The 17680-nt window shown below is 38.8% G+C and overlaps 2 protein-coding genes and 1 pseudogene across 2 annotated transcripts; all 3 read left to right on the top strand.

The window, feature by feature from the left end:
• Positions 1 to 1039: 1039 nt before the first annotated feature.
• LOC127812823 (uncharacterized) lies at positions 1040 to 7623 on the top strand (annotated as a pseudogene).
• A 933-nt stretch (positions 7624 to 8556) lies between these two features.
• On the top strand, positions 8557 to 9775 carry LOC127812579 (NDR1/HIN1-like protein 6). The gene has a single exon (XM_052353009.1). The coding sequence runs from the start codon at positions 8813 to 8815 to the stop codon at positions 9605 to 9607; it is 795 nt and encodes a 264-aa protein (XP_052208969.1). The 5' UTR covers positions 8557 to 8812; the 3' UTR covers positions 9608 to 9775.
• Positions 9776 to 14076: 4301 nt separating this feature from the next.
• LOC127812515 (probable leucine-rich repeat receptor-like protein kinase At1g68400) lies at positions 14077 to 16625 on the top strand. The gene is made up of 2 exons (XM_052352922.1): positions 14077 to 15385; positions 15773 to 16625. The coding sequence occupies exons 1-2, from the start codon at positions 14116 to 14118 to the stop codon at positions 16447 to 16449; spliced, it is 1947 nt and encodes a 648-aa protein (XP_052208882.1). The 5' UTR covers positions 14077 to 14115; the 3' UTR covers positions 16450 to 16625.
• The last annotated feature ends 1055 nt before the right edge of the window (positions 16626 to 17680 follow it).

Raw genomic sequence — 17680 nt, 5'->3', positions numbered from 1 at the left:
AATCTTCTCTTTTCAAGTTAAGAAGTCACTTTTCCAAAATACTTCACATTTTAACTTTTCATTTTTCATCGATTCAGAAAGTTATTTCCTTTAATTTTGTTATTTTCTTGGTACTAAAAATAAGAAAAATGTTTTCAAAAAAATATTTTTCTCAAAACAAAATGGTGACTTAAAATTTATTCATGTTAAAGATAGTGATTGAAAATTTGTCATCATTAAAGAGAAGAAAAAAAAGGGACGGACATAAAATATCATACCTCTACAAGAAAAGGACAAATAAGTGATGAGACCTATCTTAACAACACCCTAACCTCTTCCTAATCAAATCAACCTTTTTGTAATACGTTGCGACAAATTTTGCATATTATTTTCGCATGAACCTATTCTTTTGCTTATAAACGTTTATCAAAGGTTTAAATTTATTTGTTACACTAATAATATAACTATAAATGGCCATTCTATCAAACTTCAATGTTTAATTTATATATATATGCACACAAAATATATTTTTTATAATACGATATTGCAACTGCGTCAAGTTTGTATTCCTGCTCCAGTTTCAAAGTTTGGTCACCTAACTGAGAATCAAGTTCCAGAGGTTGCCTTCGTTTTGTGACACAATAATCCTCCTAAATATGGGTGTGGTTTTGGGCCACAAATGGGTCACGAGTTATTTAAATCAATATATTGTAAATGTCCGACGATTATATTTGGGTCGGGTTAGAGTTATAGATGGATCGGGGAACTCCCCCCAGTTGAAGGATAAAACGGGCATTCCAAGTGCATTGGAGGGTCAAAGTGATATTCTATATAGTACTGAGGGTTTAAGTGGCAGTGGTGGAAGCTGAGGAGATAACACCAATTAATCAGGGAGGGAGGGGAAAGACGAGACTGATGAAAGAGCGAGACGACGAACGAAAGCAGTGAGCAGATACCAGTAGAGAGAGAGAGAGAGAGATAAAGCATCAATTTAGTAGAAGCAGATTGTTTGGGGCAGCATTTCTCTTGCAGCTCTTTGTGATGGTGGCAACCTCCCAAAATCGTCCACTCTCCCATTCACCATCTCTTTGCCGACAAGCGCAATTTTCTTGGTCTCTCTCTGTACTTGTATTATTGCTTTTTGATTGTTTTTATGCTTCTGTCATTTGGTTTTTTTCTCCATTCCAGGAGTGCCCAACGCTTTGAGTGTGGTCACCAGCCTTCCCTTTCTTGATTGTTAGCGTTCTGAGTTTCGTCTTCTGCCTCTAGTCCGATTTCTTTGTCATATGTTTTGTAACTCTCTCTCTCTCTCTCTCTATTGCTATGGTTTTCTTTTACCTTACTGGGTGTTTCTGAGGAAATGCGTTTGTTGTAGTTTGCAGGAATAGTAGCAGTGGCTTTTGGCTCTGCATATTGTCATCTAAAGCCAGATGACAGTAGAATAAGGTGGGACTCACTGCCGGTTCGTAATCCTTCCACACACTTGTGTGTCAATTATAACATTGAATACGCCCCAATTAATACCTTACGACTGATGAAGCGTGTGCATATAATTGAGGTGTATTTAATATAACTCAATTAGGTATTATCACAATGTATTAATTGAAATATATTAAATGTCGACATCTCATTGAAATATATTAAATGTCCACATCTTATCAATGAATGTATGTATCAGTCCCTCCCCCAAGCACTAAGCATAGTCTTATAGGGCTGTGCTTTCTCATCAAATCCATCGCTTTCAGAGCAGATACAAGACACACTGATTTATGCAATGAAATACTTCTTTCTCCATCCGATAGAAAATCCTATCCTTAACATCACTGTGTAGCTCAAGGTGTATATAATGATATACAAATAGTATTTTTCCATCAATTGGCATTTATCGCACTTCTAACTTAAGGTGCTTTCTAGGAAATATGTGTCTATAATATATATATATATATATATATATAGTTTTCTGAATTTAGTTTTTTGTCTAATCGTTGAGAGAGTGGGGGCAACCGGGCAAGGACTGATTGACTTGTTTGGTTGCCTTAGTTTTCCTTGCTGTCATTGGTGTGGCTTGTGAAAGGTTAGTTGTGCAGAACTTGTTAATTTTCTCCTGTACTAATCTGTTCAAGTTTAAACTTTGAGGCTGGGAGATTATTTGACTCTTTCTTTGAATGTACTATGCTAGCTGTTTGCAGAAACTTCAATGATCTAAGATTGTGCGCGATGTTTGATTTGATTCCATGTTTGTCTTTCCCTTGTATGACACTCTTGTACACTCCTAAGTATACTAATTCAAGATACTAGCATTGGGCAACAGGCAAGTAATTTTCTTGCCGTCAGTTCTTAATCTCTCATTATTAGTAAATTACAATGCATTGTTTTGCATATTGAGATGTTTCTTTGCTGTTAATGTATCTGCTCCAAATCAACAGGAAAATCAAAACGGTTGGTGAAGAAAATGGAACATTTTCAAAATTTACTTTTAGCATTAAAGGAGAATAAGAACATATATTATCCCAAATATGGTGGGCATCTCACCTCCTAAGTAGACTGATGGAGGGTATGCATTATTGCAGTAGATATTTTTGGATGAAAATCATCTAACCTGAACTTTATATTCAGACTGAAACCAAAAAGAAAAAGGATAGCTGTTAGGCTTGGTGTCGGAAAATTCCATTACTGGGAAATAATTTGGCTGTAATTCGTTAAAATTAGTTTTTGTTCTTATTTAGTTTATTTTGATTGTATTTTGCTCACAAGAAGCTGATGTTAGGATATTTAGATCTCTAGTTTGCATGTTGGATGTGCCTGTTTGTCTTAAGATTCTCTCTTCAAATTAATCAAAGTAATGATTCTCCATCCATACATGACGAACCTCAACCCCAGCCTCCATTTAATAGTGGCGTGATAGTTTTGTGAGGAGATCCTAGGCAATGCCTGAGGTAGGTTACCAAAGCCATTGGTGTTTTGGAGTCACTGCGGGGTAGGAGCTAATGTGGGACTGACAAGTAATAGCGACCAGTGGAGTAGCTTGTGGAGTAAGACATGGAGTGGCTTGTCATGTGGCCTTAGGATTGGCCCTGTTGTGCAGTGTGTGTGGAGATCTTTACTCAAAGATGGTGATCCATAAAGTGCTTGGGTGGAGACTTCCTGAGACTGATCCAAGGGATATTGCTGGTATCATTATGGTGAGTGGGCAATGTACTAGATGGAGAAATCCTGCCACTGACTAGAGGGGTTGAACAAGTGCTTGAACTTGGTACAATCAATAAGATAACACTTTGCTTTGTAATTGGCCAATAAATGGAGATGAGCTTGTTACTGAAGATAACTATGGAGACACCTTGATCCCCTATAAAGGGGCTATAGAGGTATGCTCCAACTCCAAAAGGAGAGAACCTATGGAGAGTTGCTTGTGCCCTGCACATTGATGGCAGTTGATAGCTCAGAGTGAAAAAAAATTACCAAGACAGATTAAGCACTGTAGCTTCATGTTAATTAAACATTGGATCTAAAAAAGCTGTGAGTGGATTATTAGCATGTTATGTGTTGACCAGTACCTTTATGTATTTTATCTGTTGCTAACTGAGGAGCCTCAATGCTTAAGTCTGAATTTATTAGCAATTCTTTGGTTTGGATTTGCTTAGCTTTCAGGTAAATGATCTAGTGTACTAATTCTGCATGCAGTAGCAAAATTATGGTTTATATACAATGTTCTATATTCTTACCATTTAGCCTATCATTTTAATAATTGAAGCTTCCTTGAACTTGAGTTGTCCATCCATGCCCTAAATTATTAACATGTCTTTTAATATCTGGTGTTGATGTACATGCGAAAAAAATTATCTAGAGCAGGTTTTTTTTTTTTTATGTATATGATGCTGATGGATGAACCTCCACATTTCTCTTTCCCCTCAATTTTTTATTTTTTCCTGCCCTTTTTCTGTTGGCAAGTTAGTGTATGCCAATTTCCATTATGGTGTGATGCCTTACTGCAACGAGTTTTTTTTTTTTCTCTTTGAACTCAGAAATGTGTTTGTTTGAACTCAGAAATGTACTCGATACAGGGGCTTACCTTCTAGCAAAATTTGAAGCTTATACTGACAACAGAATATACGACGCGAATTATTATATAATAAGTGGACATTCACTGGGGCACTTGCGCGCTGTGATGGTTCCCATTCCGCTCACTCTTATGCTTTTGTGCAGAAGTATTAGAGCTCCAAGGTATGTGATCTTTTTCATTTACTGGGCACTTGGATGGTATTGTGTACAAATCCAGCTCAAGTTTGTAGAATTGAAATTGGATGAGTTCCATAATATTGGTGACACATTGATCTAAGCTCAAAGGTTAAGGACACATGAATCCTGTGATGATTATGTTGGTAGTGTACGGGCGTGGAACCAAATGTGAAGAAGAGACCAGGGGAAGATTAGAAGAAAAGAAAAATCAAATGGGAGAGTGCAATAACAACAATCTCTAATAATAATCAATGATCAAATCTTAAAATTCCGCATACTCATAAGGTATTTATAAACTCCCAAATCCCTACCAAAATGGGGAGCTGAATTATACTAAACATTCCTAGTACAAATAAATTAGGAATCTAAAATTAAAGAAAGAAACAAAAAGCATAAAATTCCTACACCTCTAATATTCTTAAATAAGGCTGCACCCTGAAGTTTGAGTTTGAGTTGTCGAAATCCCCTTCTTGCAAAGTAAGGGGAAAACTATTATAAAACTGGTTCTCCCCTAACTCTTTAGATGAGGAGCCTGGTACAAGGAGACTTTTTTTTGTGATCCGATTATTTATAGACAAGGATGATGTTTTAGCAGTTTGGTTTTGCTCCTGGGTTGTCTGCTCCCATGTTCGCCCAAAAAGAAGACAGAAGCACAGTGCTTTTTCCCCCCTTAATGTTTTTTCTTTGTTGGGCGTGCCTTTGTGTGTAGGGTCCTCACACTTTGCAACACCAGAAAATTTGTCTAGAGAAAATGAAAGAGTCCTAAAAAAATTTTAAATTGGGCCCTCAAAATCAATTAATGCCCAATATTTATTTGTTCTCTATCTCGTTTCTTTTTTGCAGGATTGCAGTTTGATTTACCTGGGGCCTTGATACCTGTATTGATCCGTTAATTGAGCTGATAACAGGTTGGGCGATTTCAAAGAGTGTCCGCAATGGCTATAGACAAGTTCCAACGGGTGCACTCTCTCTCTCTCTCTGTGCAGCTTCTAGGTACCTGAAATTTTGCAAGATCGAGTTGAGTCTAGTCGAGTCCTTTTTTAATTTCATCCATGCTCTTTCTCCTCCTCTTCCTACTACTCAATTTATACATGCTTGAATTCTCTAGATCCTTTATTTTCTTTTTCTTTTTCTTTTTCCCCTCATTATGATAATTTTGATAATATTTTTCTCGACAGATTCACCTGTTTCTACCTGCATTGGTGGCTTTGTTATTGTTGCTCTCAATGAAGGTCTTATTTCTTACTGAGGGAAACCTCAAAGTTGATTTTAACTATCACTTTCCTGCTTGGATCTGTGGTGTTGCATTAAACATAGACCAAGCTGAACATAAATTTGTTGGGGCGGAAGCACCTACAAAACAAAGTTAGTGCACAAAACCAAAACCAAAACCAAAGAAAGTAAACCGATAGCAGCAACAAGAAGAACATGAAGTAAACTCCCTGTTTTGGCTAATGAATGGCAGTCACAAAGACAATGGATCAAGGCTCAGTTCTGGATTCGTTAACACCACTTAGGTAACTCCAAGAATATGGACACCAAGCCACAAAGGAGCCCAAACCCCCCAAGAACTGAAACCCTCAAACCCCCAAGCCTTTCGGCCGATCAACACCCTCACCCAAGTCACTCAAGCTTCCACACATAGTATGATCCACCAAAGAACAGAGAGTAATCACGAAGATATGGGTTTAACAATGGCCGAGAACACTTCTTTATAGAAGAGGGTGATCAATCCCCATAAATACACCTCATTGACAAATCGTCCAAGATGAACAAGGAAAGGCGTGACACTCAACAAGGAAAGGATCATCGGACCAAGAAGGAAAAACAACCCAAGAAGGATCGGCCATACAAGGAAGAAGGCAAGGATGATCGGCCCACAATAGGGGAAGGAGAGAACACAATCGGCCGCCACACCTAGGGCACAAATAAGGGAACAAATCCCTTATATATGGGAACCCTAGGGCCAAGGATAATGGGCTTAAGGACTTGGGCTTCATGGGTTTCCCCCTCTCTTGAGCAAATGGGCCAATGCCCATTTCTCCTCCAAAGAGAGGTTAAGGGCTTATGGCCTGACTTCTATTTAGACTGTCAATAAGGGTGTTGAACTATTGCTTTAATTCCAGGTCGAAGCCTATGAAGCTAACCCAAAACATTATTGCCTTGGGCCTCATTAGGAAACACAAACCCAACAAAATTATATCAATGTCATGATTAATTTACTCATATTAATTGTTAAAAATGCCCGCTCACCACCTTGGATACTTGATGCATTTGCTCCATTGCAACATCAAGCAACAAGCATAAAGATTTAACATATTACCTGTTGAATATAGTCAGCTTGTGACGACTATATTCAGTAGTATCTTCACCAATTGTCACAAGTCATCAAAATTTTCTTCCCCTGGTTCGATCTGATAGTGTAGTGTAAGTGAAGTCACATTGCCGTCCAGACATCACACAATTCCCGTGCACTGGTTCTTTTGAGGTGACATTAATATTCATCAGAGGGTTCACACACCAATTTCTTTTTCCGGGATTTTGCTTTGTTGTTTCTTTCTGGGACATGGTGAGCTAGAACCCATGCAACTATCCCAAATAGTAAGATAAGATAAAAGTTTGATATGTTGTTTTTTTGCTGAGAGATCAACGATGAAATGCCATAGCCCGATTTGTGAGTATGTCAAGTTTATTAAATTGCAGCTGCAAACAGGGCTTGGGAAGGCAATGATTGAGGAAGGAGGAGGAGGAGGAGGCACATTTTGAAGGGTCATGAACACATGGATGGCAGAGGCTAAAACATCTGTGGATTGGATGAAGTTGAATTTGGGAGAGATGGGTTTTGGCTTCTCACATGCTTCCGGGGGGTTTTTGCTTGGATCCTTTGACTGTTCTATTGTGGGTGTTTATGCTTCATCGATGATAAACTTAAATCATTTGTATACATGTGCTTCTAGGCCCTTTGTCTTGCTATTCTCTATGTTTCTTCCAATTAACTATCTTTGCGTTGTTGATTATCATAAATTAAGGTCCCGTTTTGTTTTCATTAAAAAAATATTTTTTTAAAATAGAATAAGTTCTTATTTATTTATTTTATCTAGGAGACGCTTGCTCTTTTCTATATAAAATATCTGTATAAAGTACAAACACTAAAGCAACTGGAGTTTTTATTTTTCTGGGGGATGGAAATCGCGGGACCAAACGTGGCCTTATGAGGAGAGATCCATGGACGCATTTTCCGAGCCGCCAAACAAACGTGAATCCACCTAACTCTCTGCATTGTGCGTTTGTGTGTTGCAATGAATTGAATGCTCCCAAAAGTGTGAATAATGGTGGCCCCCTGGCCAGCCCACCTCCTTCTTCTTCCCCTTTACTCTCTTTTAATTAATTTTTTCACTCAAAGGTGTCGGTGGCATCGGATTAAATGCTAACCCAATCCAGCACGCTTTTTTTTATAGACGCTCTAAGCATCTTTCTTTCTTCTTAATTATTTATTATTATTACTATCATTAGCTCTGCATTTCAATCTAATTCATCTCCTAATCATCATTAACTCTGCTTTGCAGTATTTAGGCCGTCATCGTAAGACTTATAACCCTACTGTATTTTTGCATTTATCAACTTATGTTAATCTTTCGGGTATTTTCTTGAATAGCCTAAATTTGGTGGGTTTTTTTTTTAAATAATTATAAAATTTGGTTATTTCAATTAAAAACAAATTTCTTAGAAACCCACGTCAAAACCGAAACTGAAATTTTTAGAAATCTAAAATCAAAGGAAACTAAACCCGAATTAACAAAAAAAAAAAATGAACAAATTAACGAAAATTTGCCATTATTTTTTACCAAAAAAGGCTAACCTTTATATCATTAGTCAAATCAATATAAAACTGTACTAACACATCATATTATGTAATGGACACTTGGAATAGAAGTTAAGTGCTTACCAACCCTAAGCTCCTCCCAAAAACCAAGGCCATCATTTATATTCTTTGGTCTCAAGCCAAGCAACTCCCCCAACAATCCAACCTTTTTGCTCTGATCCTTGGCAGATTCATGGCTAAATCATGCTTTTATTTATAAAAAATAAGAGAAAAAGTTTTCTACCAGTAGAATATGTGTAGGTGTAGAGAGTATTGTTCAAAGGTGGAGGCCATAGTAATTAAGGTTTAACCTTCAAAAAGCTCACACACACACACACAGTAATTTATGCTCTAATGATAAAAGATTATAATAATTTAATTGACAATCATGATTTAATATTAATTAACCAGTTTACGTATAAATTGTTGTATATTCGATATTTTGTGAAGTATATATATGGACTAGTAGGCGAAGGGAGAGGGAGAGGGAGAGGGAGAGGGAGATTTTGTTTTGACTATATTGGTGAAGAGGAGGCATCCCTTGTGGGTGGAGGGTTTCTTTCCCAGCGGCCAGCCAGCCAGCCAGCCAGGGTCTGCCTGCTTTTCTTTTACTGTTCTTTCTTCTCCAAACTCTCTCTCTATACATTCATCTTCTTCTTCTTCCTTTCTCTCCCACTTCTTCTTCTTCTTCTTCTCATTTTGCAAATCACAAACCCCACCACATATTCCGGGAAAATGACTGACAGAGTCCACCCCTCTGCCAAGCCCAACGGCAACGGTGTAGCCACCGCCGGCGCCACCAACCCCCCGGTGTTCCCGCCGGCCAAAACCCATCTCCCAAACCCCACCCGGCCCCCCTACCGCCCCCGCCCCAGCCACCCCCGCCCCCGCCGCAGCCGGCGGAGCTGCCTCTGCCTCTGCTGCTTCTGGACCTTCCTCCTCCTCACCGCCCTCCTCCTACTCGCCGCCATCGCCGGCTGCGTCGCCTACGTCCTTTACAGCCCCCGCCGCCCCGCCTTCTCCGTCGCAACCCTGAGAATCTCCCGCTTCAACCTCTCCACCACCCCCTCCGACGGCACCACGCACCTCACCTCCAGCCTGAGCCTCACCATCTCCGCCAAAAACCCCAACAAGAAGCTCACCTACTTCTACGACCCTATGGCCATCTCCGCCGTCTCCGGCGAAGTCTTAATCGCAAACGGGTCGTTCCCATCCTTCACCAGCTACCCAAATAACGTCACTTTGGTCCGCTCTTCACTCTCCACCACCTCCCAATTCATCGACGCTGACTCTGCGAGTTCTCTAAAATCAGATCTAAAGAAGAAAAACGGTTTGCCGCTGAAAATTGTGATGGACACGAAGGTGGTGGTGAAGATGGACAAACTGAAGGGCAAGAAAGTGGGCATCAGAGTCACATGCGAAGACATCCATGGCGTTCTCCCCAAGGGCAAATCTCCGGCGATTGCTTCCATTTCCGAGCCCAAGTGTAAGGTCGATCTGAGGATCATGATCTGGAAATGGGCCTTCTGATCTATCTGCCATTCGTGCACTCTCGGTTGTTTGTCGGCAAGTTTCTTTTTTTTTTTTTTTTTTTCTTTTTTTAATTGGGTTTTGTAAACATTTCTGGGAAATGAAGGTGTTAGTAGAATTAATATGTTGTGAGAAAGACTGCTTTGAAAGGAAGGAACTCTTCATTCAGATTTTGCAGTTTCCCCAAACTTTTTAGTTTTTGTCACGTTCGTTGATCTTGAAATAATTTCTTAAATAACTGAAGAAAGAAATGATAATTCATAGAGAAAGGGAGAGAATTTATTAGTGAAGATATGGTGTGGGCAGTGATGTGATGGTGAGCTTTAATCAACCTGACGTGTCACTGACTCTGCTTTGTACTTTAACCTCACTACAAGCATGCAGCCTTTCATTTGCTTAGATGGGTATTTTAATAATAATAATATAATTAATCCATTGAAATTAATTCATGTTATAATATATATATATATACACACACATTACTTTCACTACATTTCTTATCTATTTTTTTTATTAGTACAAATTGATATTACATCGTCTATTTTGAGACATTTAATTAATTAACAGAATTATTTAAAAATTAAAAATAATGCACGTTTATTATGCTTTAAACATTATTCTTAAGATAATAATTAATCTCACCCAATTATAAAATATCATTAATGCGTTATTTTGATTATTGAATGTACTTTTTTATGAGTGAAAAATGTAAGTGTACTTAACACAGATGTGTATTTATTAATTTTGTAATAATTTATATGATTACACAGATGTGGTTGGAACATTTGGTCATTTGGTTGATTTACGTCGTAATAATTGGTCCACGTGAGGTTTCGTATTGGGGGTTAATTAGTTTCACACTTTGTTGATTTACGTCGTACGCTATATTTTCACATTTAAATTTGATTTAAACATGAGGATTGAGGGAGGAGCTAGCAATGAAATTTTACTGGCAAAATATATATTTTAAGACCCTGTTTGTCAGATTTTTCATTAAAAATAATTATTTTTCATTCAAATTTTAAATTTTGATGTGTTTATTTACTCAAATTTTTCATACAAAATGATTTCTATCTTTGTGGTCACATGAGCCTCTTTTTCCCCTTTTGCTAAAAATATATTCCTATGAAAAGGGAGGGAGAGAAATTATTTTCTAACCAATTACATGGTCACTCCCAACCCTCATTCATCCCCCAAAACTCCTCAATCTCTCTATTTCATCAACAGCAATAGCAATGAGAAAGGAAATTAGATGAATGGATCATCCCCAACCTTCACACAACACACGCACGGTCACACATACACACACATAAATATATATAGAGAGAGAAAGAGAGACGAGGCAGTTGAATTTGAGGAGGAGAAATCACCGACTCCAACAATCTCCAATCATCGTTGTTGTAGAAAAGGGCAACCATCCTCGAAAACCTCCAATATCTCTACTTGAGCCTTATTTTCCTGAGCAATAAATCTTAGCCCTAATTTTGGTTAGAGTCAGCATCGAAGCAGTCTCTGAAGATGAAAATAAAAAGGGCAAAAGAGAGTACAATGGCGAGAAGTAGAGCAAGAGAAAGGAGATCCATGGAATGAATGAATTGGGAGATGTATATTTGTATATGTATATTCGTAATTAAATATCAAAAGTTAAAAAAATAAAATAATTTTTAAATAAAAAATTAAACTAATCAAACACATTCAATTAACATTTTCTCTGTAATTTAATTTTAAATAATTTAATTATCTAGAAAATATTTTTTTTATGTAAATTTATTGTTTGCAATTAAACATAACCTAATATCCATAATTGCATTTTTTTATTTAAATATTTTATTATTTTAAATATATTCCTGAACTTATAATTTTGAAATAATTATACCTTTAATTTTTTTATTATTTTAATTATATTTCTAAATTATATAATTTCGAATCAATTATGCACATCGATAAATTTGTTAAGAACAATGAATTTAAATATATAATTGACTCAAAATTATATAATTTATGAGTATTTTTAAAATAATAAAAAATAATTATTTAAATAAAAAATATATAATTATAGAATTTAAAATATATATTTTACCAAATTTATTTTGGACAAGGGCACTTATGCATGGGCGCATGGGTGTTGAGTTGATGTGAACGTAGCGATGGGGGTGGGGGTTCCCACGCCAGCAAAGGCTTCTGTCAGCCATATCTTGGATGCTACTCTTAGTCCCTGTTTGTGTGGAGAGCGTCACCAACAACCAATGGTTGCTTTCCGTGCTCCCTCGCTTCACCTACTACCAAATATAAGAATTTAATTCAGAGTTTTCTTTATTATTTATTATTAATGGATATTTTAAAACCATATGAGTTCCAGTTTTAATGATAATGATTTCCAAAAATAGCAAAAACAATTAAAATTTTTCTGTTTAAATTGTCACGTGTTAATACACTCTAAACATGATAAAGATATGTATTATTTGTCTAACACAATAATTACAATTTTAATAGAAGAAAACTTAGACTCATCTACTTGTATTTAGTTGGAGTCGATACTTTAACATTTAGGAAGCAAATAAATCTAAATTTATCTACTTGTCTTTAGTTGTATTTTGAAAATGAACCCACGTTTGATCAAATCTGAATTTAATTAAGCTAAATTAGTTGGGGTTTGTTTGTTTCGAAATTGAGTGAAGGGGTTCTAAGAGTTTAAAATTTAATTTTAAATTTATAAAATAATTGAACCAACTCCAACTGAAGATGATGAAGAACCCAATCCAAGGGTAGTGTGAGACAAAGCTTTTATTGCACAGGCATTCGTACCAACCCGTCAGATTGGCCCAAAGACATTGACAACTTCTCTACACAGACAACTGCATTTGAATTTGGACCTCCTGTCCTCTCTATGCCTTTCAATCTAAGGATGGTTATAATACCAGCGGCGAGAGACGCGCGATCCGTCTAATTTAGGCAATAATATATATATATATATATATATAGGATCACTTGAGGGAGGGTGCAGAGCACGTGGCATCCCAGTTCCTTGGTCTGCTCACTCAGGCCGGAGCAGTTGGGATATGGTGTCAGCTTGTCAGGAGTCTGGCCCCTTTTCCTTTTTCATTTTGGGCCGGCCCAGTGAGGTTGATCCAAGCTTAAACTGGACTGGACTGCCTTTGTGACTTCTTCGTCTTCACAACTCAAAAAAGCAGGCAGGCTTCTTCTAATAGATGATTTAAAAATATCACAATTCAAGAGTGATTGATTTAAGCAGTGATTCATCCCTAAAATTAAAATATCATATGCTGTTTCTACAATTTCTTTTTCTCTTTTTAGTTCTTTGTGGGTTTTGAGTTTAATTTGCAATAATAATAACTTAAAGTGACATAATTTGTCATGTTTAAGTACAGTTGTATATGTCCTCTCATAAGAAATCACATTAAAAAATAGAAAGATCTTAGCAAAAGACCAGAGAGAGTGAGAGTGAGAGAGAGAAGCATATAATAATTGTACGAGTGTTGCAGGTGAAGGCGACCAAAAGAGCAAGAGTAGGGCATTTTCTGATTCCCCATTTCACAAGAAATGGAACACAATTCTTTTCTTTCGCTATGTTTGTAAACCTATCAAATTAATTAACTTTAAGAATTTTAAATCCGAATTGTTTAATTACGTACGCTTAGGCTTGTAAGCAAAGGCAGAATATTGTGCTATAAGCTAGCTGGGGGAACAGTGGTCAAGTACTTGAAAGCACCTTTTCTTTTTCACTTTTTAAATGGTAAATTGCTCTTGAAGCTGTCCATATATTGTCACTTTTTATATAGATGTGCGCCAGGGAAAGTAGTCGAGAGATTCGCTCTCATTTTTCGGTTTTTTTTTTCCTTTTTACTGTTCCACCAATCAAATTAAATCATTTTATCAAACTATTTTCACGACACCATCAAATAGTTAAAATTCATATCAATAAATTATGGGTTCGACTTTTTATTTTACGTAGTGAAATAAAATCTTTACCTGTGATTTATTTTTTTTATTAAAATTGATGGTGTGAACGATAAAAAATCACGACAATAATTCAAGTCACTCTATCAAATTTATATATAATAATAATAATACTAAAAAACTCTTAACATTTTTCTTCTAAAATTTATTCATTAAGTAACAAAAGATTTGACAATAAATAGTAATAATAAAGAATCTCTTTGCTATTTAGTTTACGTATTTAAACGTACTGTTTCTGTCTTGCTTTTGAGACCCACCACCGTTTATTTAGGCAGCAAGGTTTTCCTGAAACTCCATGACCTGAATCCGAGGTGGAGAAATAGTGGGTCCCATCCCCCATTAACGGTCGTAATCATTAGATGGACGGCGATAAACTCGTCCACGTCACCAGGAAGCACGTTAACCCCGACCCCCGAGTGCAACACCGTATCCTATCCTCTTGTTAATATGTATATATAAACCTCTGTCTTCTTTCTTTCTTCTCCATTTCATTCATTCATTCATTCCATTTTCCCGGAAGCAAAGGGAAAATGTCAGTGAAGCTGAAGCACTTCTATCTCTGTGTTTCACTCACTTTCTCGTTCCTCTCTCTTTCTCTCTCTAACCCAGATTTGGCTGCTCTTCTGGCCTTCAAATCCGCTTCAGACCCATCCAGTTCTCTCTCTTCTTGGTCCAACTCTTCTTCCGACCCTTGTTCATGGCTGGGCGTCGCCTGCAACCCCTCGACTCGCCGAGTCACGAAACTCGTTCTCAACGCGCTCAACCTCACCGGGTCGGTCCAACCACTCACTCCCCTCGCCCACCTTCGCCATCTCAGCCTCCACCACAACCGCCTCTCCTCCGCCACCGGGAGCCTCGCCGCTTGGCCCAACCTCAAGCACCTCTACCTCTCCCACAACCTCCTAGCCGATGTGTTCCCAGACGGGATTTCCCATCTCCACCGCCTCCGCCGGCTCGATCTCTCCTACAACAGACTCACCGGCGAAATCCCCCTCTCCGAGTTGGCTCAGCTGCCGCACCTCGTCACTCTCCGCCTCGAATTCAACTCGTTCACTGGAAATCTTGACTCAAGCCAGATGAACACGACCTCCATTTCTGATTTCAATATCTCCGGCAACGACCTCGCAGGGAAAATCCCTGCTTGGCTGTCGACTTTCCCGGCGACATCGTTCGCCGGTAACGAGAAACTCTGCGGCTCGCCACTTCTGTCTCATTGCCCTAACGACAAAATAAACACCAATCGCACCGCTGAGAGTGATTCCGTACAGATAAGGGCTTCCTGCAAGGAGAAAAAGGGGTTAAGTAGTAGAGCGGTGCTGACGATCGTCGGCATCGACGCCGCGGCAGTGTTGGCGGCGCTCGTGACGCTCACGTGCTGCTGTTGCAGTCGTGGCTGCAGAAACAAAGAGGGAAACAGAGAAGCAAAGAAAAACGACAAATTTCGCAGTACAAGCAGAGTCGCAGTGATGAGAGAGAGCGAAGAATATCAGATGGTGTTTTTTGAAGGGTGCAAGGGTTTCACGAAGGTGGATGAGCTTCTGAAGGCCTCGGCGGAGATGCTGGGGAAGGGGGCCCTCGGGACTACCTACAAGGTGGCGCTGGACGGCGGCGACGCCGTGGTAGTGAAGCGGGTGAGGGAGAGGCGGCGGAAGACAAAGGTGGTTGATGGGTTTTTGAGGGTCATTGGTGGGTTGAGACACCCTAATGTCGTGAGCCTCAGAGCTTACAGTTCTTCCATGGACGAGTTGCTTTTGGTCTGTGATTTTCTCCCCAATGGCAGCCTCCATTTCCTCTTACATGGTTCGGCCCTTCCCTTTATTTTATTTTTTTTCGTCATCTCGATAATAAGTCGCTACCATTATCTTTTGAGAGCATATAGATAGGACTGAGATAGCTTGTTCACAATCACACACTAAAATTAGGAGTATAAAACACACACAAAATTAACCTAATTAAACTTGAATGCATGGGTTCATGATATCATAACAATAGAATAATTTACTCAACTGTTAAGTTTTAGATGAAAAGGCTGAGAACTTAGTTTTTGTAAAATTAGAAACTCTAGACATCTTCACAATTTTAGCGATGATTATAATTGTTAACCTTCGACAAATTTTGGGATGTTTCCCCTTTCAATCTTGATGATTTAATGTTTAATTAATTCATGTTCTGTTTAAATTTATGCAGGAAACAGGGGACCAGGAAGAACACCATTGGATTGGACAACAAGGTTGAAAATGGCGGCAGGCTCAGCCAGAGGTCTGGCCTTTCTCCATTCCGGAAATGGCGGCAAGCTCTTCCACGGCCATCTCACAACCTCCAACATCATCGTCGACTGCTTGGGCAGCGCCTGCGTCTCAGACGCCGGCCTCCACCATCTCTTCCCAATCCCACCCCCCTCTTTCCCAGACGACGCCTACAGAGCGCCGGAGCTGGCCCACAGCGCCCCCGCCGGCGGCGCTCACAAGGCCAAGTTCTTGCAGGCATGCGACGTCTACAGCTTCGGGGCAGTGCTGCTGGAGATCTTGACGGGGAAAATCGCCGGCGGCGGCGGCGGCGGAGCAGGAACCGGCTTGGCCAAGTGGGTTGAGCTCGTGGTTGAAGAGAAGGGTCTGTGGGAATTGCTTGATTTCGAGCTGCTCAGGTACAGAGAGATGGAGGAGGAGATGGTGGCGCTTTTGCAGGTGGCTTTGCTCTGCTTGGCTGGTTCGGCTAAGGATCGGCCGAAGATGGAAAGGGTGGAGAAGATGATTGAAAATATCATGAAGAAAGGTGGCAACGGAGGAAATGAGTCTCCTGCCGTTGATCTGTCCTCTGATTCTTCTTCTGTGTCAGAAAATATTCCCAATTTCGCCAGCAGCTGATTGGTTATATCTCCTTCTTTTTGATAATTGTATGATCTTAATTGCAGTATATTAAGAGATGTCTGTACCTGTACGTAGGTTCATGTTCATGTACGCTGTTGAGTCCTGTGAAGTAATTTATGGTTTGAGAAATGATATAATATAGAACCCAACATTTTACTTAAAAAGGAAAATGATTCTTAAAAGCAAACAAGGGGTGGTCCAACCCCATGGCCATGGGACGAGGGGCTGAATTGGGTCACACTATCTCATTAGACTGTTTCAGGCTATCTCATTGAATGATCGATGCGACAGATTATATCACTGAGTTTTAGTTAAAAGGGGACGACTATCAGACTAAGAGGACCTAATAGTCACGTGGTGTTATACCAATTGTGTCCATGCACTGATGCTAGAAGGATCCCCGAAGCTGAAATTGCAGAGGCCTTCATCCTCTGCATCAATTAGGTTACAGTGGAGCAGGCAGGTGAAGATGATTCATAGACTGATAGACAACAGCTGTATTGCAGCCCCGTCGTTAAAGACAAAGTGATGATTCGCGTATCAGAAAGTAAACTGCCATTTAAAAAAAAAAAAAAAAAAGAAATTTGCGTTACCCATCAATCTTCAATGGGAGCCAATTATTCTTTTTTCTTCTTATTTTTTCTTTTTTTTTTTTCCTTAAGAAAGGTGTGTCAATGGGCTGGCATGGGGTCCAAAGGGGTGGGTATTTGGCAAAGAAGCAGGCAACAAGTGGAAGAGTACAAGTCAAGTATGCATATAGCCCTGTTATTTGATGGGTGTCTATGAAGTACTAGCAACTTTCGTGGTTGCTACTTTTGATTTAAGTATCATTGGGACGTAGTCTGAGTTCGCAACGATTTGTGAAAAAATAAAATGTGAAAACAAAATAGTAAATTAGTCTTTTCTTACACAATCATGAGATTTGGAGGTGATGGAATAGTGCCCTAGAAGCTGGGTTACACAATCATGAGATTTAGAGGTAATGGAATAGTGCCCTAGAAGCTAGGGTGGATCGAGGAAGGCAGGTTGAAGTTTATTAGGCCTGTTTGTTGCAGTTTAAAAGGTATAATTTTTAGTTTTTAGTTTTAAAAAAAAATAGGTATGTAATGTTTGTTTTATCTTTTTGAATTCTATCTTATAGTTTCTACTAGTTTTTAGAAGGGATAGAAGGTAGCGTTTCTATAACTTCTGATTAAACAGTTACATTTTTGTGATAATTTTACCCCTA

Source organism: Diospyros lotus, chromosome 11 (assembly GCF_014633365.1).
Source record: "Diospyros lotus cultivar Yz01 chromosome 11, ASM1463336v1, whole genome shotgun sequence".
Lineage (NCBI taxonomy): Eukaryota > Viridiplantae > Streptophyta > Magnoliopsida > Ericales > Ebenaceae > Diospyros > Diospyros lotus.
Note: the sequence above shows the minus strand (reverse complement) of the source record. Positions and strands in the feature narration are given on the sequence as shown.